Source organism: Glycine soja, chromosome 11, assembly GCF_004193775.1.
Source record: "Glycine soja cultivar W05 chromosome 11, ASM419377v2, whole genome shotgun sequence".
NCBI classification, from domain to species: Eukaryota; Viridiplantae; Streptophyta; class Magnoliopsida; order Fabales; family Fabaceae; genus Glycine; species Glycine soja.
In genome coordinates this window covers 2805879-2828023 of record NC_041012.1, presented here as the reverse complement: position 1 = coordinate 2828023, position 22145 = coordinate 2805879, and the positions used below count along the sequence as shown (strand labels likewise).

Here is a 22145-nt window from a genome sequence, read left to right as displayed (position 1 = left end):
ACTATGCTTATGTGAAAAAAAAATATTTTAATAAGAATTGAATTCATAATCATTTATTAAAAAAATAATAAATTATTAAGACATTGTTTTATTTAGTTAACTATATTAATACTATTTTCTATGTACCATTAATCAAGAATTATTTTTTTTAAATTATCCAAATTCATAAATTAAAAAATATTTAATAGATAAATATTTTTTATTTTATGTAAGTAATTAGAATAAAAATAATATGTATATTAAATTTAATTTACAAAAAAAATTATGTAAATAATTTTCATACCGGTAAAATAAAAATAAAATTATATAAACTATTCAAAATAAAAACGTATAAAATGATAAAATAAAATTAAAAAGAATTATACATTAAATATTTTTTAATTATAAATTTTGATAATTTTAAAAAATAATTCTTATGTAATGATACATAAAAAATAAGATTAATATAATAAATTAATGATCAACTGACGAAAAAATCAAAATTATTTATTTTAAAAAATAAAAAAATTAAATATTTTATTTATAAATAGGAGAACGAAAATTATAAATTTGAAATTATAAAAGAAATAAAATTATAATTTAACTTTTTCTTGATCAAGTTTGAAATATTAATTTACAAAATAATATTTTATCTTTTATATTTAACCATTTAAAGAGAAGTGGTTAACTTGTCTCTCCTTTTATATACTAGAAATGGCTAAACCCAACATAAAAGATAAAACTACAAAATCAGTCTGGTAAAATAGAAATTCCACATGCATCCTAAAGTCAACAGAACACCAAGATTGACCAAATGATAAACTGCTCTCTATTAGCTTTCCCCGTAGATATGAAGTAGAGAAATTTGCTACCCTTAATAGACCGTATGAGGGAAAATCAATAATGGGAGAAAAAGGAAAGAATGAAAAAATTACAAAAAAGTTATTTTTTATTGGTAATATTCACAAATAGCCAAATACGAGAGGAGACAAATTAATAGTATTTAATCTTTTTGCCAAGTGACAAAATCCAATCCTACACTATTTTTCTTCCATGTTATATATGATCAATTTCTTGAATATATATGATTTTAATTAAAAATTCAATTAAATACATGAAACATTTACTAATTACAAACATATTTTTTCTGGTGAATTTAAGCTTAATATACTGATTATTGGTAATTATATATGATAAATTCTCTATTAGAAATGGCTAATATAATATTAAATTTTTTGGGTTTAATACTCTAAGAGGAAGAATCAACTTACAATATTAACTATTCAGCGAAAAAAAAAAACTTACAAGACTATTATTTTCAAATTTTAAAGCATAATAATATTTTTAATACTTTTTTTCAATTTTTCTATGATACCCCGTTTTTTCTTTTTTGCCGAATGTTCTCAATGGCACTCACACTACTAACATCTATAATCTAATAAAGAAGATTTTTGGCGAAAAAAAGAAAGAGAGAAAAAAGAGTTCCGTTGCCGGGACTTGAACCCGGGTCTCTCGGGTGAGAGCCGAGTATCCTAACCAACTAGACTACAACGGATTTGATGCTTACTTCAGACAATACTTAAAATTTAATGTCAGTATAATCCCAAAGAACAAAAAAGGAGGGATTGCTTATTAGGGTTTGTGTGAAATTGTTGATTCCCTTCTCTCTTGTCCTATTATCAGCACGCCTTCGATCCAGAAACCATGGTATGTATACTTGTCTCTTCCCATTCCATTCCATTTTGTTTTCTTAGATGTCTGCTACCACCTTCTCAAGCTTCCACTTCACAAGTAATTCGTTCGTGTAAATTATATTTTCATCTGATCCTACTAAGATAAACCTCCATTCTGTATCAGTTTTTATTTTTTTTTTATGCTATCACGTAGATAAACGTACCTTTTACTTTTCTCTGTTTTTATTCACCTCCGCTACCCTTCATTCGGTGCAGACTAAGAGAACGAAGAAAGCAGGCATTGTCGGAAAATATGGTAAGTTTTGTAATCACATTATGTTCTAAATTCCATATAATATGTCAGTTAAAGCTTCGAGTTAAGTTATATATAAATATGCTGCGGTTTGGTTTGAGGGAGTTGTTATTGATTATGCAATTTGTTAAAAGATTTGAATGTTTACTGGGCACCAGGTTGTTAAAATACTTGCTACTTGCTATTTGGACTGCATTTTGCATATGTGATGGTAGGATTGTTGTGGGCTTTTCAGATTAAGGTGTCTGTCCGCAGTTACTTTTTCATCAAGTTAATAGTTATAATTTCCACATTCCAAACATGGTTTCTTACTTCCCAACGGAGTTCCAAACACACTATGAACCAGTTTCTCTCTCCTTCTCCTTTTACTTTTTTGTTTGTGATTCCAATATAAAACTATCTGAACAATATAATGGTAATTTTATTCTATTCTATTTCAACTAGTTTTATCTCATCTCACCCACAATAGGTGTAAGGAATTTGGATTTAAGTATGGCTCATTGTATATGCATTTTGAGAAGACACTAGTTTTGTTGGATTAAATTTACAAGCAGCTATTTCATCGTGTTTATGTTAGGTACCCGATATGGTGCTAGTCTGCGGAAGCAGATTAAGAAGATGGAAGTTAGTCAGCATAGCAAATTCTTTTGTGAATTCTGTGGAAAGGTACATCTTCCATGTTCTGTGAATGTTGAATTCACCTTGTTTTTTTTTTTTTAGTAGATTGAATCGAACTTAGATTTCCATTATTTTATTTTCTGAAGATTTGAATCCTAATGAACTTATTTGTTGCAGTATGCTGTGAAGAGGAAGGCTGTGGGAATATGGGGATGCAAGGATTGCGGTAAAGTAAAAGCTGGCGGTGCCTACACTTTGAAGTAATGCCCTTTCTGCTTCCTTTCCACTCATAAATTTTGATATTTTTTGTTTCCCTTGAGATAAACTAGCTGACTTTTCTCTTCACTATTTTGACAGTACTGCGAGTGCTGTCACTGTGCGCAGCACCATCCGGAGGTTGAGGGAACAAACTGAGGGTTGAGCTTTTTGGTTGATGTTAGATTTTGAGCAAATTAACTTAAGAAATGATTCGTTTTTGTTTAGGAGGCTGTATTGTAAAAACTTACAATGCAATGTGAACTGCTTTCTGTTCTTGTTGGATAATATCAGAGTACTTTAGTTTAATGGCTTGGAACTGTTTTCTGTTTTTATGGGAAAATTCAGCAATGTCCGTGATTGTTTTATAATTCGAAGCTTTGATTTTGAAAAAATAATTTTGATCTGTTGAATGGACTTAAATTGTTTAAATTAATTTCAATCACAAATTTTGTATTAAAATGAGAGAAATTAATTCTCAAGATAAAACAAGTGGGTCTTACATCGTTTTCTTTTGCACAGGTTTGCGAGGCATTATGCTTTCAAAGCCGAAGTTTAACCTAAATTCGTTTTTTTTATTCCAGTGTTAAATCCCTAAGGATAAATCCCTTATATGATTGTAGTTGGATACCAATCAATAACGTTTTATAATTTCATTGTTACTAGCCAACAATTTGGGCATTTAAAATATTTTCGAATAATTGTATAATTTCATCTTGTTCATTGCCAAGTGCTAGCAGCGTTTGGTTCCGCACCCTACCTGTACAGAGTAGTTTTCCATGTACTAAGAAGAATCTACTCAAGCTTTTCATTTAATCATTTTAGAGCTTCATGTATGTTTTGTTTGGATTAAGAATGAAAGAGGGAAAAATAGAAAGAAGAGAAAAAGTGAAAAAAAAATGTGTTGTTGAATGGATAAAAATTAGACGAAATTGAGTGGAATTTAAAAGTGAGTGAAAATAAATAAATTATATGAAAAATGTTTTTAATCTTATTATGTTTTACAAAAAGAATATTCATATATCATAAAAAAAAATCATGAGCTCTTTCTACCAAAGATCATGGGTAAAGTGGAAGGAAATATAATACGGTGAGACTCCTAGATTTTGTCATATATATAGATATAGATATAAATAAAAAAGTATTTCGTAAATTTTGCAAGTACTTTAAATTTAAATAAAATTTAAAAACAAATAAATTAAAAAGGCAAAAATAAGACTCTCAATATATTTCATCTTTATTAAGTACTATGCTAAAATTTAAAGCTTAAATTTTACTAAATTTCAAAAGTAAAAAATTCTAAATAAAATATAAATTTCGATTTACAATATAGTAATATGTTACAAAGGTAGAAAAAGCTACCTGACTCAACTAGAAAGTGTATAATTCTAAATATATTATGGCTTATAGAGTAATGATTTAGATTTACAATATAGTAATATGTTATTAATCTTTTTTTACTGGAATATGTTATTAATCTTATTACTTTTTTACTAAAAGTTAAATTATCAATACAACAAACATGATTATCATTTGTATCGCGTTCCAATGCACACCAAACAAAAATGGAAGGAAAACTGAAAAAAAAGTGTTTAGTTCAATAAATTTCCAAATATAACCTAACTCCAGATGGAAAACGATTAAAATTATATTTTTAAAAAAAACACATAGTATGAAGACAACATCGACAAGCCAAAATCATATAATTGAACATGCGTAAAAAAATTGAAGTTTAAATATGATTTTATTCTCTTAAATTTATCGTAAGTTAGCTTTTAGTCTTCTAAATATGATTTTTTTCTTCTTCAAAATTTAGAATTAACTTCTTTTAATCTTTCGTCATAAACGGCGTTATACTTGTTAATGTAGCTAACTGTGTTCATGTCATCACATGCATTAAAAATAACACACTCGTAACTAAAAAAAGTTGAAATCAAATTGATGTAAAAATAAAATGAATAGGTGTAACAACACACACTTTTTTAATAATGCATCAAAAAGAGTAAATAAGTTTTCAAAAAAAAAGTTAATAGTAAAAACATAACGTAGAGAGTTAAAATGTGAGATTTGTTAGGTGAGTTGGTGGTACACACCGTGAACCATTTAAAATTACCATTAGATATACTATTAAAAATTTCATGATTGAGATTAAGGAAAGGCAACTGGCATAATCAGTAATCTAATAAGTTTAAAATTTGTAACATATACCTAATTAACCTAGTTAAATTGTAACAAAAGAAAACCTAATTTAACACCCGATTGAAACAGATGGGCATTCCTCGGGGACATTTAGAAAGTCAAGCCTTACATGATTAAATGTGCAAAATTGATAGTTTTTCATTTATTTGTTTTAACCCCTCCCTTTTTTTTTTTGCGTTATTGTTTATTTTACTCGTTTATTTGTTTCTTTCTTGTAGTCATTAATTAATTGTTTTAAATATGTTTACTTGAATTAAATCCTAGGATAGAAGATATGTTTCTTTTGTATATTTATTATTTGTTTTGCATGTAGGCCGTTTAGGATTAGCTCATTCACACATTATACTTACACTTTCACACACCTTCGAATGGGGCCCTATACCTGAACCTTGGTCTTTGTGCCCCCACCTCCAGAAATCCATGATGATGTCGTTTGCATCGATGCCGACACCACAGCCCGCAAAGTGCACCTTGGATCTCCTCATTGGGGAGAAGAAAGTCCCTCAAAGATTGAAGAAGAGAGTTCGCATCAAAGATGGTGAAGAAGGGTTCGCAGTTGTCATTGATGAAAAAGAGAGAAAAGACATGCAAAATAGGGGAAAGAGAGAAGCGTGAAAAAAGGATGGTGGTAGAGATGCGAGCGGCCACGCTGCTAGGATCGACACAAAGGAAACGAGGAAGAGAGGGGAGACAAAGACAACTGACGGTAAAAAGAAGCCCGCCGCATACGGCGGTCGAAAATCGCCGCAGCAACACGCCGCATACAAATGATGCCAAGTCATGATTTTTTTTCTCTCTTTCCCTCTATTTCTTCTCTGTTTATATTGCTGATTTTTTTTAAAGCTTCGTGGCATTAAGGGTCAAATGGGAAATCGCCGCATCAGCACTTCGCGGAAATATCTGACAACTCATTATTTTTTTTGTCTTTTTCCCACTATTTCTTCGCTATTTATATTGTTATACTGATTTTTTGTAGGTTCTTGTCAATTTTGAATCGGATGGGATCTGTTTTTTGTGTTGTTTTAGTTCTCTTCTGTTCTGGCAACTTTATTGTTGTTTTTATGGTGGTGTGAGTTGATGGGATGTAAGAGTGGTTTTCATGGTTGGGTAGGTGGATATGGCAGAGGAGGAGGAATCTAAAACGGGGTCTGGGGGAGAAGGATTAGCCTGGAAGCAGATTAATTAATTATTTCTCTTATTCCGATTAAAAACCTGCTGCATCAAGTCATTTTGGTGGTATACTGGCGTACCGTGTACCACCAACTCAATTGTTTCATATTAGACAAATCCTAAAGGGCGTGTTTGTTTTCCCGTTTCACTATGTGGGCACATGTTCTAAACTCAGTTTTGTGAGAAGCTACAAATTCTAACTTCTGGCTTCACGTCTGTTTCATAGGTTATAAACAGAAAAACAAACACTAAAAGACGTGTTTGTGTCGAGTAAGGTCCCTCTGGTCCAACTAACTCTTAAACTAAGATGTCAGTCTTGTATTTCACCCATACAATTAATGACGAGAAGATATGTTCATTCTTCCACATCTAGAGAGTACTTATGCATGCACACGAATCAGAGTCTCGAGTTCGAGGGACATATATTCACCATATAATCATTATCGATGTCTGGGCGAACCGGTCTAACATTATTATAGCAATTGAGGTCATGAATATCAGACTAAATGTGTGAACCCATTGAGGTCCAATCCACAAATTCAAACGCTATGTAAATGTGGGAGGGGAGCAAATGGAATAAAATAATATAAAATAGTAGAGTATCTGTAATCTGAGACAAACATAAACAACTTTAATTAAAACTAACCGCAAGAATACAATTTGCAATAAGCACTTAGAGTGCATTGAAGTATTACGCACTTGCTCATTGAACTTGAAGCTCACTGAATTCCAAGCTGAAATTGAAACTAAGCACTTGCATGACATGTCGCGTCTGCAATTCTCTTTACAACATGCTCCTACAACAAGAACAGAAATTCTAAATGTTACTCAATCTGAAAGCTTATCTGATCAGCAGCATCACACAAAGACTACTGTACTGAGAAAGATTTTAAATAAGACATGTGAACTCTTACTTTCATGGAAGCTTAAAATTTCAGCTTCAGGGCTTGTGAAGTTTGAAGCCAAAAACTCTCGGGACATAGCTCTGTGATGGTTTCTGTGGCTTTAGTTGTCCATAAGTCATCAAGAACAGATGAGGAAACGTAGTTCCAAAATAAGCTCCATCAATGTCTAAAAGACAATTAAGGAAATTCGGAAGTACAGGGTAGTGTGTCATCATAAATATAAGCCACAATTATATATCACAAAATATATAGAGAATTAGAGAAGTCCATTCCTCGTAAAATTCACAAACACGTAAGGATTTAATGATTAGTTAAAAAGAATGGAAACAAAACAAAAAATGAACACAATAATATTTGCCTTCATTTAAACTTTTAAGTGTTCGTTGTTCTGCAGCTTTTTTTTTTTATCCACGAAACTTTTTAGGATTTACATGATTTTGATAACATATGTTTCTAATGTCACTAGTCAAGAGATCTAGATTATGAATCCCATAACTAAATCATTCATAATTTAAACATATACTCTCAATTCCACTATAGACCAGCTAGTGGTGAAGGGAGAAAGGAAGGGGAGAGGTCACGGGTTTGAATCCCCCCGCTAACAAAAACTAATAACCAACATTTGCCGATAAAAAAAAAAAGTTGTGTATATTAGCAATGCATTCAATTGAGAGAAATCTATTTAGAATAAGTAACAAGAATTCACAGCCTTATCATAGGCATTTGAGAATGTAGTTTAAGATCTACAGGCAAATTTATTCCACATTGCAAATGAAACATAACATATAACGTGTGTGAAAGAGAGGGATAGGGAGAGGTGAATCGCCAAAAAAACCAAAACTTCAAAAGAAATATCCATACAAACATGACAGTTAAGAGATCAATATATATATATATATATATATATATATATATATATATATATATATATATATATATATAACAGTCAAAATCAAAAAGAGGAGAGATGCACAAGACACAAATGAATAAGAAAAACTTTCTGGAAAATGTTGATGCATAATCAACTATAATTCAGACAAGTTCAATAATATAACATATAAGGATACTGCCTTGATACTTGGACCGAGGATAGTAAATGTCTTCACACCGAGGGCAGTATATTTTCACAGTACTAGACCTAGGGATGTCTGACTGACCAACTGGAATACAAGGTTGTCCAGAGCAGTAAACTCGTGGGCATCTGCCAAAATCATAGTTCTTGTACTTGTCGAGCTGTGGAAATTCCAATATCATCAACACTACAAACCTTAATGAAGAATAATAAAAAGATAGCAATTACAGAGAAATCTTACCATTGCAGCCATTCCTTTGCTTGTCAATATGTACCGGGCATGAATCAGACCATAAAGCATCTCGGCTGCTGATTCAATTAACTCATTCTGTTCCTCGGTAAACATGTCACCTACATAATCCCACCAATCCAATTTAGACTTGAACATTCGGTCCTGTTTGGATAAATTTTTCAATAAGAACTTATAGGAGAAGAAAATAAGGTAAAATGAATTAAGGTTCTCCTGTGAGTTAAAATTAGCTTATGCATAAACTAAAACAAGCTTTTGGAGAAGCTAAATGAGAGAGCTTCTATAAATTGACTTATGCATAAGCTAATTTTTACTTAATTCATTTTACCTTTTTATTTTCTCCTTGTGTAATTATAAAGGCTTATTGAGAAGTTTATCCAATCAGGGCCGAAGTACAGAATGATCAAAATACATAATCCACACAGCATACATGCAAGTGCACAATTTGAATCACAACATAGTTAGCATGCATTGCAAAATATCACGAACAACACACTGAATCCGATACAGCAACACATTTTGGACTTGAAAAGTATGAAAAGCATAACCATAAGCTTACCATGAGAGGATTCAACATCCAAAATCAAATCCAGAGCATAATCATAGTAAGGCACTTGACTGCTCAATCCACAGAGGTTGAAGTCGTCCTGGATGTAATCGTCATCAACCTCGCAGAAGAATTCATTTCCTCTCAAATTGCAGAACCACGAGATCCACGACGTGTCATCTCCGTCGGAGCCACTAACATCAGACTCCTCGCTGTCTGTTTCAGATTCCTCTGCATCCAATAACGTATGTAAAACAAAGTCAGCTCAATACTCACTCTATATCACACTTCTCCTCTATAAACTTCTTGTCCAAATCAATTTTCACCGTGTTTTACCCCTTTCACGTCTCAAAAACCCTATCGGAATCTAATTCAGCATCTCTACGCTATTTTTGCAATAAATAACTGTAAAAACAAAAGTCACGAGTCGTTGATGGCACGAATTAACATAACCCTAAGTGAGTATAAAGATAAAGCTAAATATTTAAAGGATTAGGATTCGGTTATCGAGATTGGCATTGACAAGAGATCAGATCGTAAGAGAAAAGGAGAAATCGCGAACCGTCGGAAGCGTTGGAATTCTTGGAGATAGGGGCGGTGACGGAGGCGGAGCGGGAGTCCTTGGCGGCGGCTAAGAGGGAAGAGGAGGAGCGGTCCTTGCCGTTGATGGCGCCGGCGGCTCTGGATGTGGACGGCGAGGATCGTTCGAGCTGTTTATCGAGGACGTCATTGATTCGCTTCCGATCAACGGAAGTTACCTCCGATTTGGATCCGACGCCTCCTCGCTCTCTGTACATAACTATAGCCGGTGTTTTGCTTCTCGTCGAGATGATTCGATTCGATTCCTTTGGATTCTCAACTAATCATAACGAGATACTGAAACGATGCCGTTGCAGACAAGCCGGCAGCTAGGGTTTTGAGGTTCAGCTTCAGGGATGATGCAATTTACAATTTACAGACGCAGACAATGATTCCCCGTTTCGGTTCGTTTCTATTCCTCGCAAATATTTTTTTCTTTTTCTTTTTCTTTTTCTACGTTTAGTGCCTTTCTTACGGGGAAGATATTTTTCTTTCTTTTTAAGGTATTTTATTTTTTATCACTTTAATTTACATTTTTTTTGGCACAAAAATATAGTATAAAAAAATACCAGAACATTCTTTAATGCATATTTTAACACTTTTTCATTGTTTTTCTTTTTTAGGATAACACTTGTTCATTGTTATTATTAATTGAAATTGAGTGGAAATTAAAAAATTAACTTAAATAAGTTTTCACTCTATGAACTGAGTGATTTAATATTTTGATTTTTGTAATTTATTTTTATCAGCTCTAAAATTTTAAATTAGTATTTTAATTAATTTAAAATGAGGGAATTTCATATTTTTTAGGAATGAAAATAAAAAAATGTAAGAAACAAAATTAAAATTCACTAATTTTATAAGAATTGTCTACAAAATTTTATGAATCTCATTCGTTATTTAATAAGTATTACTTATAAGATTTTATAGTTTTAAATAAATTTTAAGTAATATAATAACAATTTAAAAGTTTTTTCGTGTCCTTCAACCATATAAGTTTGTTAACTAATATAATAACTACCTATCAAATTCTCAATCATAAAAAAAAACTACCTAAAAAATAATAATTTTTTTTATTAGAAGTGTAAAATCGTTATACTAACGATACATACCTATTAAACTATACTGGTTTTGTTTGAGAAGAATTTATCTATTTGTTAAGTACACCTAAGCGACCAACTAAATTCATTTACAAGGTCACTTGGAATTTTTTTATTGTCTCCAAATTATTATGACAATATAAAATTATGCATAATCTGTTTTTTTCTTCTAAATTTTAACTATTGTTTTTAATTCTTCATAAAAAAAATATTATTATATCTCACCATGATTCCAATTTCACGTCTCTTTTGATAACAAAAATCTAATATTAAATTTTTATTTATATTTTTAAGACATTGATTAACATTTTCTTATAAAATATGTAGTTATTGTTTTTTTTTGGTGAAGATATGTAGTTATTTTTCTAAATTTGAATGTGATCAAACTTGACATAAATTTAAGATAATCCATAATAACCTTAAAAGGGAAACAAATCTTTATTTTTGATTTGTAATTATAGTAATGTCACCACAATAAACTCAAACACAGAAAAAACTTTCACTGTTTATTTCACAATGAACTTCAAACATAAGGATCAGCCGAAGCTGGGCATAGCTTGTCAGTGACAGTGCCAACCTTTTGTCCCAAATACTTGCACGTTAGCAAGGAGGAAAATTCCAACTTTGATTAGCACTAATTGAGCTGTTTTACTGCTTTCTTTATACTTTTGTAGTATGTAAAAAAAATTAAAAATGGGGGCTTTTTGAAGTAACTATAGTATGAAATATCTATAAAACTAATTTCTGTGATAAAACTAAATTGATTGTCTTTAGTAGAATTTATCCAATCTAAAAAATTTGAATTCAAGAGCTTATTTAAGATATGAGTCAAATACATCAAATAAAATAATTCTAGTTATTTAAAAAAAACAAATAAAAGCCGATTTATATGTTTGACATCTGAAATACTTGGGAATCGAAAACAGGAGTTTACAACGTCAAAAAAAAGGCAGGAGTTTTCAATAAATGAGCTGTGTCTATACATAAACTGTAGGGTAGTTTCTGTCAACTGCTAATTCGATCGAAGATGGCTTACAGAATTGTCTTCAACGAAAAGTTATCACAATAGCGCCAGTGTACAATTTATTAGTTCGAGGTTAATAAAGTGGCAAATTGAAATACTAGAATCTGATTCTTCTAGTTTAAACGTCACATTTGGGCTTTCTTGTAAAGAATAAATAATCCCGTTTAACCTGAGTCTTTAAAAAAAGGTAACATGCAAAACAGACGAGAATCGTTCATTGCAACTTCGATCATAATTGATACCGAGTAATGTGTTCCAAATATCATATATTTGCAAAAGGTTGGCAACGAATTGATATGCTTAGGTTCAGTATCCACCTCTAAAACAACTATAAAATGATATTAACATAATTTGGTTTTCGTATTTACTTTGTGTTCTCCAATATCTAACTCTTGGAAATAAATTTTTGTTTCGACTAAGTTAATGCATTTTTTCAAGTGTTCCAAACTCAAGTTTAGAAAATGGAAGCATAAAGGTCAAAACAGTAAAATGAAGAACTACTATATTCCAACTAAGCAAGGCCATAATATTTCCACAAATTTCTATAAAGATGCGAATGCAATTCTCAGCACTCACAGAGGGTGCCCCCTATACTACAAATTAGTGAACTGATCAAAGCAGCGGGGGAAAATCCAGAGTTGATTCCCCTTACTTCGTATATTGAGTTGTTTAAATAATAACTGTTAAGTTCTCTAAATTTTCACAACAGCTCCAGATGACTAGTGATTACATCTGGGCAAGACTGGGATTGCAGAAGCTCCAATCGGTTGAAAGGTGGAGCAAACTGCAAAATATAATCTTCACCTGAAACCCCAAAACATACACATTAACACAAAATAAAAGCATTTGGTCACTGTATATGAACTGTATTTTTATTAGAAAAGGAGTTCCTTCAAGATATCATCATCATTTCTATAATGTTAGTGAGTGAAACAGCCAAACAAAACAGGTGGGATCTAGTATACTCACCTTCTTTGACTGTTCCATACAGCCAGCATAATACCTCGTCAGCAAACGCCAAGCAGACTCCTCCCTGCCAACAAATTTTGTTGATTATGGGAGGAAAACAGGTCACATTCAGCATTTTCTTCAGTTAAATATGACTTTCTGATGTATTATCCAATTAAGAAGGTATTAAATGATCCTTAGTTAGCTATGCCTTGTGATTGCACGTATATGTAGGTACTTATTTAGACATACTCGCTGATGTTGGAGAAGGAAACAATTTGGAACATCCTCCGAGCCCCACAGGGAAGTTTACTATACTTTTAATTAACTAATGCATTGGCCGACCAAAACAAAGATTAGCCACCATGCACCTCACAGCAGCTAAAATGTACCTGCCAGTAGTTCTTCATTTTCACTCTCTGTGTTATATCTTTGGTTCTAAGTCTTTCTGTCCGAACAAGACGACCTGCATCATCCCTGTATCACAGCCAAGTTATATTAACATACACACAGGCTAGAAACCACTACCGGTATGATTTTTTTCATTTGTCAAACATGCCAAATGGAAGAAGAGGATTAAGTTTCAATAAGCGGAAATCAACCTTTCCAAATCAAGTTGAACTGTGTAATACTGTAATTATATGAAACAGAAACAATTACCTAAATCCTATGACAATATATGGAACACCAGCCAGAAATGACTGAATCTGCAAGCAGAAAAAGAGGCTTGTTGAATTTATCACACTAGTGAAAACGAGCACCTAAGAAAGTAAAAAAAGATTGATGACAAAAGATAGGAAATGTACCCAAAACTTCAACAGTTTCTCCCTCTCGAATCTTTCCTCGGTGTGATAATTTAACTGCATCGTAAGAAATGACAGTTGTATATCGTCAAGCCAAAATAAATGCGCTATTAGAAAAGAAAAATAAGAACTGAGACTAAAGTATAACACAAGACAGCCGGAAATATGTCAACCTCACAACTTGTCTTTAACTCCACATAAAATCTCTTTCCCTCATTAGTCGAATCACAGCAATCCATCTCAGCACCCATTAAGATGCGGTGAGCTCCTAATTTTGTCTTAATCACAGCACAAAATTCAACATTGGCATCAACATGATGTATCCCCTCTCCATCTGCTCTATTAGGATCTTCAGTTGCAAGGCTCTCAAAACAATATCCTACATAACATCTAATTTCCAAACACATTAATTTTAAGGTTTATCCAATAAAAAATTTAAAAAACGGAAGCAAAAAGTGGGAACTGGAAAGTAATCTTCTATTTTGTATAATAGTTAAGTAGAAAGCAAAACATCATATTTTTACAAATTAAACACTGTTCTTTTTCCCTTTTTTCCTTTCACTTTCAAAATTAAATGTTTCTTTGAGTGTGTTTAGTTTTCTACATTGCCAATATCTTCTGATGTCAATTAATTTGAATTTTCCAGCTTGGTTCCAATTCCAATATAAGGCATTATTTCCAACCATAATGAGGGAAGAAGATGGTGTGAAGTGGATGCAAACCATTTTAATCAGCTTGATACCACAGTCACACACTTCCCCTGAGCAAGATGCTTTTCCATTTTCCCTAACATCTACCCTTTTTTTGCTTTATTGGTAACATTTTCTCTCACACAGATGAACAAACCGAGATCATCTGCCTTGATTGCTGCTCCATTGATTATATTAAAGATTTACATATCCAAACATCATAAATAAAAAGGCATGTAATCTTACCTCCTGCGATCCAAATCACTTTGAGGTTTTTCTGGTAATTTGTGCACATCAAGATAGACAACACCATTCCTTTTGTGCACTCCCATTTCCCAAGGCTCGTGACGGATATAAGCTGTTGCCAGTATCTGCAAAGACAGGAATAATTAGTTAATACTCATTCTCATCACTTGTAGTTAAATTGAACAACAACACACAACTCACAAGGTTATAACCACTTGACTTGGAAATTTCTAAAATGCCAAAATCAAACAATCCAAAATGAATAATTACCTTGTTAAGATTGTTACGGAATGTCTGCAAAAATGAAACAAGATTGATGTATGACCATCAGTAATTAATTCAGCAACATATTAAAATATTTTGAAAACATAGATCATGATATACTTCATACCACAAAATGAATGTTTTGAAGCGGGATATTTTTGTCTCTAATGCAAGCAAGAAGATCACCAAATCCCTGTGAGCCTAAGTCTGCTTTACAAATTAACAACAGAAGAAAAAAATTACTAACATAAATAGCAGTGTACAATTGAACATTGTTTCTCAGCACAAATCATCCAAGTAGCATTTCAAAATCTAACTAAATTCATAAACCAGAAGATTAGGTTATAGACAAATCATATACCTTTTTTGGGAATGTATGTATCATAACCTTCATTCAAATCAGCTCCAACATCCTCAGTGATATGGCGCTTAAAAAGTCTCTAAATAAATGGGGGGAAAAATGCTTAAATGAGCATAATATCACAACAGACCATTGCAAAGAGAAACAAACAAAAATCAAGTAATCATGGATCTCAAACAGCTTACCAAGCTACGATCGTCGAAGTATACTTCTCTGCCTTCTGCACGACTATAGCAGGCAACTTCACAAGGCTATCAAAATAATCGACAAGGGATAATCAGAACATATGCATCCAGAAAGGCAATTTAACAACATTACACCAAACAAACGTGTCGAGAAAATAAGACAGGAAAAGCAAAGTAGCTTCAATATTTAAAACAAACAGAATCATTTACTTTTACAATACAATACAATATGCTGATAAAAAAAAAAAAATTACTTTTACAATACAAACCTGATAATTCCTTTAATCCTTTTCCTTTCCTCACCAAATTAGACAAAATGAGGAAAGTTTAAAATTGAGATGTTCAATCTTCATACCAATTTCAGGAATTCTAAAAAGCAAACTGACCATTAAATTGCTTGATGCAGAAGCAGTTAAATATAGTAAAACGGCATTCCCTACCTCCTGAAAAGCAATGCACTTTCTTGATAGAGTTTCTTCACTTTTTGAAAGCTTCAACTCAGAGACAAATCGCTCGTCATGGCGGCCATCCTGAAACCTATTTCCATACCCAAAATTCTGCCTCTGAGGATAAGGTCCGGGACGAGGAAGAAGGCCAGCTCCTCTATCATTTTGCCAACGACCACGGCCAAACCCCCCTCTACCCTGATTATGCACATTGCGGATGGCAGGCAATACTGCCAGAGAAAATCACATCTTGCCATAAAACGAATTAAGAAATAAAATCAACAATAACATTTTTTTTAATTCAACAACATTTTTCAACTGCTGCAACAAAACTGAAGCACCATCGCAGAATAAATTCCTAAAATACCTTGTAACACAATTAAGTACCATTTAAACTCGAGAAAAAAAAAAACAGTGAAGCCTTTTTCCATTAAGCAGGGCTTACTGCATAATCATGGGACGCCATAATATTTTATTGTGAATCATATCTACCTACAAACATTAACCACTACATCCTTCTTAATTAATTTTGCTATTAGTTTTTCTTGGTCTCCCTCAACCTCTAGTCATAGAATTGCACTCCATCTTATTCACTCTCCACAATTCTACCGTTTCCTCCACACATGCTAGAGCCACCCAAGTTGAAACTCTATCATTTTTCCCTACTATATATACGCTACCCCAACTTTCTCTGTAATGCATTCCTTCCCAAGTAACACATGCTATATTTTTTTGTTAGCAGGCATAGTAATTAACCCTCCTATTTTATCCTAAAACTCCATATCGTAACAGGATACGTTCATACGTGAGCGTGAGCAAAAACACTAACTAACACACACTATTTAATTTCTCAACCGTGAAAACCTTTTACCCTGGCAAAGGAATGATAATGATGCAGGATCATGCATCAGATAATCACGTAATCACGAAAAGTAGCATAACAATTGTTCAACGCATACTTCAGCGACGGGAAAAAAACAAAAGAGAGAGGAGAATTTACCAGGAATGGGGTAAGGACTTCTAGCGAGGGTTTTACAGTAATCTTCATTATCGGAGCCAAACAGATCTTTGTCTTCGTAGTCGTGATGGTGATGGGCGCGGACTTTGGTGCTATCTACGACGTCGCCATTCTCGTCGTCGTTTTCGGCGCCGCTGCTTGCGCTGCCGCTGGCGGAGGAGGAGTCGGCGGCGGCGTCGCTGGCTTTGGAGGAAGAGGCGGAAGAGGAGGCGGAGGATGATGAGGAAGAGGAAGCGGCGGAGGAAGAAGAAGAGGAACCGGAGGAGTGGGACCCGTTGTCGTTGTCGGAATCTTCGCCGAATAGATCCTTCTCCGTGAAATCCATTCGACACGCTTTTCTCGTTTCAGTGAAATGCAATGCTCATCAAGGCTCAAGCATGCTTCATTTTTAGTTTCTTCTCTCTCCTTTGTTGGGCCATAACTAACTGATCCAGCCCATTTCTCTTTTAGCCCAATGAAACAATAGTGGGTACACCGTACATATCTCTTAATATTATTTTATTTTAAATTTCTTATCCTTTTCAAATCAATGTTTTATAAAAAGTTTCACAACCAACAAATTGTTAATTTCCATTTCCTTAAAGAAAATCTTAGATTTAAGTCTTATAAATAAAATAATATTAAAAAAAAATCATTTAAAGTGATTAATTAAATTTTCTAACAGATATTAATTGTCAATGAAATTAATAAATACTTTATATTATATTACGGTGATAAAATAAATATTGTCTAGAGGATAAAATCATACATTTAACATGTGTGTTTCTAAAATTTGTTGTCTTCCTTTTACATCCAAATTGGAAACATCAACACGAGTACACAACGATCAAATTGTCCAGTCTCACCAATGCATTATCTAACGATTATGGAAAACTAGCTAGTAGCACCAATCGCAATTATGCCCTCATTTTTCTAATGAAACCATCTAGTGCAACTAGTAACTGATTTAATGCCATATTCATGTACATTTGGAACTTTGGATTTCGGCTTCCTCCAATACTATAGAAGGTGCTCACTTCCTCGTAGTAGGAAAAATATCCCTCACCCTCTGTGCACCAGCACCACATAAGTCTCCTCAAGTATATATAAGCAACACACCATCTAATTTGCATTATATTTCCATTTACTAGTGCGTGTATTGTGTGGAGCGTCTCTTGTTCTTCACTTTCATTTGATTCTGCTTGCATGAGAATGCTCCATCGAGATGCATATATAGAATACTACCTTCAGGGGGGCAGAAGAAAAGAGGGGGTAAGAGGAATAAATTAAAAAGGGTATTTAAGGAAATTCATTAAAAATATAGGATGTGAGTATATTTATCGGTAGAGGGATACATATATATATATATATATATATATGATTTGCCCTATCTATAAAACTTAACAAAGGAGTCTGACTCTAGAGAAGCTTGGAGGACCAAGGAGGGGTGTAAGACTGGTCGCATGTTTGTCGCGAGGCAAACCAACCGACATATATCCTGTCCTATTTCTTCTGATAGTCACATTTTTTTTCCTTCCTTTTTGTGTAATGTTGTTCTAGCTGACAAAGCATCTGTTTTATTCCCGCGTGGGTATTAATAAAAGTTGTCTTTACTCCACCAAAAAAAAAAAAAACTTAACAAAGGAAGAGCTACTATTGTTTAGAAAGTGTACTTTCAAAATTGTTCTTGAGTTATATATATATATATATATATATATATATATATATATATATATATTGCGCGGGTTGGCTTAACTAAGTTTCATAATTGGCTCAATATCAATGGATTATGTGATGGGGTTCTACTATCTGTTTTTTTCTCTCTTCATTATCTCACTGAAAACATGAAGAAAAACCGTATGCACAAAGACATGTCTAGAAAAGGAATTTTCGAAAATTCTCTCATTTTTGTTAATGAAAGTTGCAAATTTTGAATGTGTCTTGTTTGACATTTAATGTTCTACCAAAGTTATAAAGTAATTTAGGAAAATGTTGTTCCATTTTTTAGAGTAACAGTATGTCTCAAACCATTATAAATTTCCAATCACTTTTGTAAAAGCATAATTAATTGAATTTTAACCCATCGTCATCACATGAAGCTAGAGAAAAGTAGTCAATATTAGTTATATATTAATTAATAGTTGTTGGGTAACATAATATCTATGCCAACTCATACAAACTAATTATGACTTGGTACCATTTTACAATAACCACACATTAAAATTAAAGTTGAATGAACTTTCAATGAGAATGTGATTTGCAATACACTAAGAGATACTAACTTTTTCATGTTTTTATGTAAGCTAGTAATTTTATCTTTTATAAAATGGTTGTATCCTCATTTAATCGGCAATTTCATCCTCCGCCTTTGAGTGAAATACAAAACTTGGAAAAGTAGTTGTTATGTCCCTGCATTAATTTCACAATTTACGAATTAGTATATAATGATTGGAACATCTCAATGAAAAGTGTTTAAACATTTACCAAAAAAAAAATTTGCACATACCTTAGGTATGGCAGGGTCATGACTTTTAATAATGAAGGATTTTCACAAACAAAGTTTAGCCACTCAGACTTGTCTATTTTTCCATCTTGATTAAGGTCGGCATCCAAGAAAGTCTACACATAAAAACAAAATATCAAGCTTAAGCTTTTTTATTTGTGATATAATTATAAGAGCTTATAATGTATGATTTTAACAAACATAAATCACCTTGTTAATAATTGTTTCTATCATTTCATATGACAACTTAATTTCAGCTTCACAAAGAAGTGCATTTAGCATTTGCTCGACCTGTAAAAAATATCACCAAATACATATACAAACCAATGAACTTATGATTAAGGATAATAATGCACAAATTTGAGGATGAATGTCACAACAAACATTTTTATAACAACACTTAAATATATAGATTGCGATTGTCATTATAAAAAAATGTATATCTACATAAATTGGTTTTTTATTAGGTTGCATCTGAACAAAACACTTATTTATGTATATTGAAGATACATGAATAAGCAATTAGCGCCTTACCTCTTGACGCTCTATAAATCCCGTATTGTCTAAGTCGTAGAGCCTAAATGAAACTGTAAGAAAATCCCAAAAAATTTACACCAGGTATTAGTCATTTAAGGATATAACCCATAAGACCATGATGAAATTATGTGTTCAACTTACAATCTATCTTGACTTCTATAGGTACAGATGGGTGGAAGACATTGAGCGCTCTAACGAAGTCACCAAAGTCAATCATTCCCTTTTTCTTAACATCAAATAAATCAAAGATCTACATGTAAAAAATAATAATATGATGTTAGTTAACTTCCAATCAATAGAAAAAGGTTACTTATATTACATAATCAGATTTTTGTATATGAAAGAACATCTATTAAGAAAAGAACAATTCTAAAAATAGATCTCAATAATTTAATTAAGGAAATAATATTTAACTTTTAACTAAGAAATGTTCAAGATAAAGGAAGAAAAAGTCAAAATTTTCTACTACTTTGCATTACAAGACATTTATCTGAATGCTAAATAGTGGATTTATGTTATCTCTCAGACAATCTTGCAAGCAATCTTAACTATAATGACATGATTATTTGACAAAGTAAAATAGTGTTATACAGTACCCGACTTGTAAAAAGATTATCCTTTTTCTTATTATCGAAAATGGCCAATTGAAATTCTTCCTGCAAAAAAAAAAAAATGCCTATAATTAGTTATTACAATTAGGTGTTAAAAGGTCAATACGAAGAACACAAATATTACAAACGTAAATATAACTAAATAAGAATGATGTACCAAAATGTTCCTTATAAAACAAATCAATATATAGTGGGCAAGAAAATAAAATAAAAATATGTTGTGAATCTTTTATTTACTGAAACAACGTCTAAGAAAATTAGAACCATATATTCTTCATAAGACACATAATATATGAACCTGAAATTTCAAAATAATGGCATTGCAAATAAAAGTGGTATCTAAATTATTCAAACAACATATGTTCTCAAAATTATGAATATGCTCGTAATAGGGAACAAAGGGGAGGTAAGAAACAGCTAAAGCCAGTAATAATCATAAACTTATTGTTGTTAGAAAGATACATGGATTTATCTATGTTACCTTACTTATTAGTCCATCATCAACGACGGACCTACTGATGCTCTTAAAAAGCTCATATAATGCTTCAACATCATTAACACTGACTGAAAAATAAAAAAAATTAACAAATAAGTTCAAACTACAAACTAAAATGAGTATATGAGAAAAAGATCAGACAATTAATTAAACGACAAATGCATCACAAGGATTTTTTTTTTAATATTATATGTTATATTCATTAAGACTCAAATTCATTAATTAATCCATAAAAAAAACTTACAGGCTGTCTCTGATGCTAGAGCAAATGGGTCTTCTGCCGGAAATTCCCTTACTTTGGAATGCAAACAACCCATTAATGGAGTAAATGGAAGCAACGCAGCACGTACTAAAGCAGTGCTCGGGCTTCACTAAAATATATTGACTAAAACATCTTCAAATGCCACAAACACCGTAAGAAGAATTAGTTAGTAACAAGCCACTCACATGATTGCACATTAATTAGCTATCACATGTTAATTAGCTTAACCTAAAATTTAACAATATGAAGAAAACAAACAACATTATAAACGGAAAATGAGCATAAATTTGAACATCATAATAATTTTTTATAACTCAAGTGAGATACTTATATATGCATCTGTGATCACAAAATGACACTTTAGGTTTTTCTTATTGGTTCACAAATATAAAAAAAATTATTGGGAAAGAGATTGAAAATAAATTTGGCCCTTTGAAATAATACGGATGATGAGAAAATATGAATAATAAATAAATTATAAAATGAACCTTGACGTCAAGTTCCTCCTTTGTTAAAAAATTAATGCCCCAAACATAATAAACTCACACATCTCTCTCTCTCTCTCTCTCTCTCTCTCTCTCTCTCTCTCTCTCTCTATATATATATATATATATATATATATATATATATATATATATATATATATATATATATATATATATATATATATATATATATATATATATATATATATATAATCAATTCCATGGATCCGATCAACAATTACCTAAATTGAGAATTTCATAGCCATCATCATATCGTTAATGTATAAAGCAAAGACGGAAAAACTTTTCGATTAAATTCAGCAAAAAACAATAAAAAAAAAGAAATTAATCCGTAAAATTTTAAGACATTCAAATTATTTCTCCCTCTTCATGCTGAGAATATCATGCATATGCACTCGTCAAACCTCAACAATAACACGACAACCTAAATAAAATAAAATCAACCTCAATAAACATTTAATGTTTCATGAAAGAACACGGACGTGGGAATACAATGCCATGCAAGAATGACGTGGGGGTAAAAAACTTACCGACTTGAAAATTTGTCCTACAAAATTGACACTTGATGTTTCAACTAAATATATGGCCATTGGTATAAGGCGAAGAA

General features: G+C 32.0%; 4 protein-coding genes and 1 non-coding gene across 6 annotated transcripts; 1 reads left to right on the top strand and 4 right to left on the bottom strand.

Moving 5' to 3' along the window:
* Nucleotides 1-1461: 1461 nt before the first annotated feature.
* TRNAE-CUC lies at nucleotides 1462-1534 on the bottom strand. Its single transcript has one exon. It is a non-coding gene; the product is annotated as a tRNA-Glu (tRNA).
* A 35-nt stretch (nucleotides 1535-1569) lies between these two features.
* Nucleotides 1570-3181, top strand: LOC114375193 (60S ribosomal protein L37a). Its single transcript, XM_028332960.1, has 5 exons — nucleotides 1570-1686; nucleotides 1929-1968; nucleotides 2543-2631; nucleotides 2761-2843; nucleotides 2941-3181. The coding sequence occupies exons 1-5, from the start codon at nucleotides 1684-1686 to the stop codon at nucleotides 3002-3004; spliced, it is 279 nt and encodes a 92-aa protein (XP_028188761.1). The 5' UTR covers nucleotides 1570-1683; the 3' UTR covers nucleotides 3005-3181.
* A 3475-nt stretch (nucleotides 3182-6656) lies between these two features.
* On the bottom strand, nucleotides 6657-9996 carry LOC114376795 (casein kinase II subunit beta-1-like). The gene is made up of 6 exons (XM_028335072.1): nucleotides 9544-9996; nucleotides 8994-9212; nucleotides 8426-8535; nucleotides 8180-8345; nucleotides 7122-7278; nucleotides 6657-7004 (listed from the first exon to the last, which is right to left on the bottom strand). The coding sequence occupies exons 1-5, from the start codon at nucleotides 9776-9778 to the stop codon at nucleotides 7148-7150; spliced, it is 861 nt and encodes a 286-aa protein (XP_028190873.1). The 5' UTR covers nucleotides 9779-9996; the 3' UTR covers nucleotides 6657-7004; nucleotides 7122-7147.
* A 2164-nt stretch (nucleotides 9997-12160) lies between these two features.
* Nucleotides 12161-17019, bottom strand: LOC114377401 (decapping nuclease DXO homolog, chloroplastic-like). 2 transcript variants are annotated; one of them, XM_028335883.1, is made up of 13 exons: nucleotides 16627-17019; nucleotides 15621-15856; nucleotides 15181-15246; nucleotides 14996-15074; nucleotides 14762-14844; nucleotides 14641-14664; nucleotides 14371-14495; nucleotides 13609-13825; nucleotides 13439-13492; nucleotides 13293-13339; nucleotides 13025-13109; nucleotides 12654-12717; nucleotides 12161-12488 (listed from the first exon to the last, which is right to left on the bottom strand). In XM_028335883.1, exons 1-13 carry the CDS (start codon nucleotides 16967-16969, stop codon nucleotides 12385-12387), a joined length of 1527 nt encoding a protein of 508 aa, XP_028191684.1. In that variant the 5' UTR covers nucleotides 16970-17019; the 3' UTR covers nucleotides 12161-12384. The 2 variants fall into 2 exon arrangements, with proteins under 2 accessions (XP_028191684.1, XP_028191686.1); XM_028335885.1 differs by having other exon boundaries at nucleotides 14762-14841; nucleotides 16627-17018.
* A 1946-nt stretch (nucleotides 17020-18965) lies between these two features.
* LOC114376515 (calcineurin B-like protein 1) lies at nucleotides 18966-21151 on the bottom strand. Its single transcript, XM_028334678.1, has 8 exons — nucleotides 21015-21151; nucleotides 20756-20838; nucleotides 20260-20319; nucleotides 19805-19913; nucleotides 19661-19713; nucleotides 19337-19417; nucleotides 19130-19242; nucleotides 18966-19032 (listed from the first exon to the last, which is right to left on the bottom strand). Exons 1-8 carry the CDS (start codon nucleotides 21085-21087, stop codon nucleotides 18966-18968), a joined length of 639 nt encoding a protein of 212 aa, XP_028190479.1. The 5' UTR covers nucleotides 21088-21151.
* Between the last annotated feature and the right edge of the window lie 994 nt (nucleotides 21152-22145).

Excerpts from the sequence above, each read along its gene's own strand:
- LOC114375193 (XM_028332960.1), top strand. Across the intron at positions 1,969-2,542 it reads AGGCATTGTCGGAAAATATG|GTACCCGATATGGTGCTAGT; the intron begins GTAAGTTTTGTA and ends TGTTTATGTTAG. Across the intron at positions 2,844-2,940 it reads GGCGGTGCCTACACTTTGAA|TACTGCGAGTGCTGTCACTG; the intron begins GTAATGCCCTTT and ends CTATTTTGACAG.
- LOC114376795 (XM_028335072.1), bottom strand. The coding sequence starts at position 9,778 with ATGTACAGAGAGCGAGGAGGCGTCGGATCCAAATCGGAGGTAACTTCC. Across the intron at positions 8,536-8,993 it reads GGATGTTGAATCCTCTCATG|GTGACATGTTTACCGAGGAA; the intron begins GTAAGCTTATGG and ends GGGATTATGTAG. Across the intron at positions 8,346-8,425 it reads GCAAAGGAATGGCTGCAATG|CTCGACAAGTACAAGAACTA; the intron begins GTAAGATTTCTC and ends GAATTTCCACAG.
- LOC114377401 (XM_028335883.1), bottom strand. The coding sequence starts at position 16,969 with ATGGATTTCACGGAGAAGGATCTATTCGGCGAAGATTCCGACAACGAC. Across the intron at positions 13,340-13,438 it reads AGAAACTGTTGAAGTTTTGG|ATTCAGTCATTTCTGGCTGG; the intron begins GTACATTTCCTA and ends TTCTGCTTGCAG. Across the intron at positions 13,110-13,292 it reads TATATTGTCATAGGATTTAG|GGATGATGCAGGTCGTCTTG; the intron begins GTAATTGTTTCT and ends GCTGTGATACAG.
- LOC114376515 (XM_028334678.1), bottom strand. The coding sequence starts at position 21,087 with ATGGGTTGTTTGCATTCCAAAGTAAGGGAATTTCCGGCAGAAGACCCA. Across the intron at positions 20,839-21,014 it reads TCTAGCATCAGAGACAGCCT|TCAGTGTTAATGATGTTGAA; the intron begins GTAAGTTTTTTT and ends TTTATTTTTCAG. Across the intron at positions 19,243-19,336 it reads TAGAAACAATTATTAACAAG|ACTTTCTTGGATGCCGACCT; the intron begins GTGATTTATGTT and ends TTTTATGTGTAG.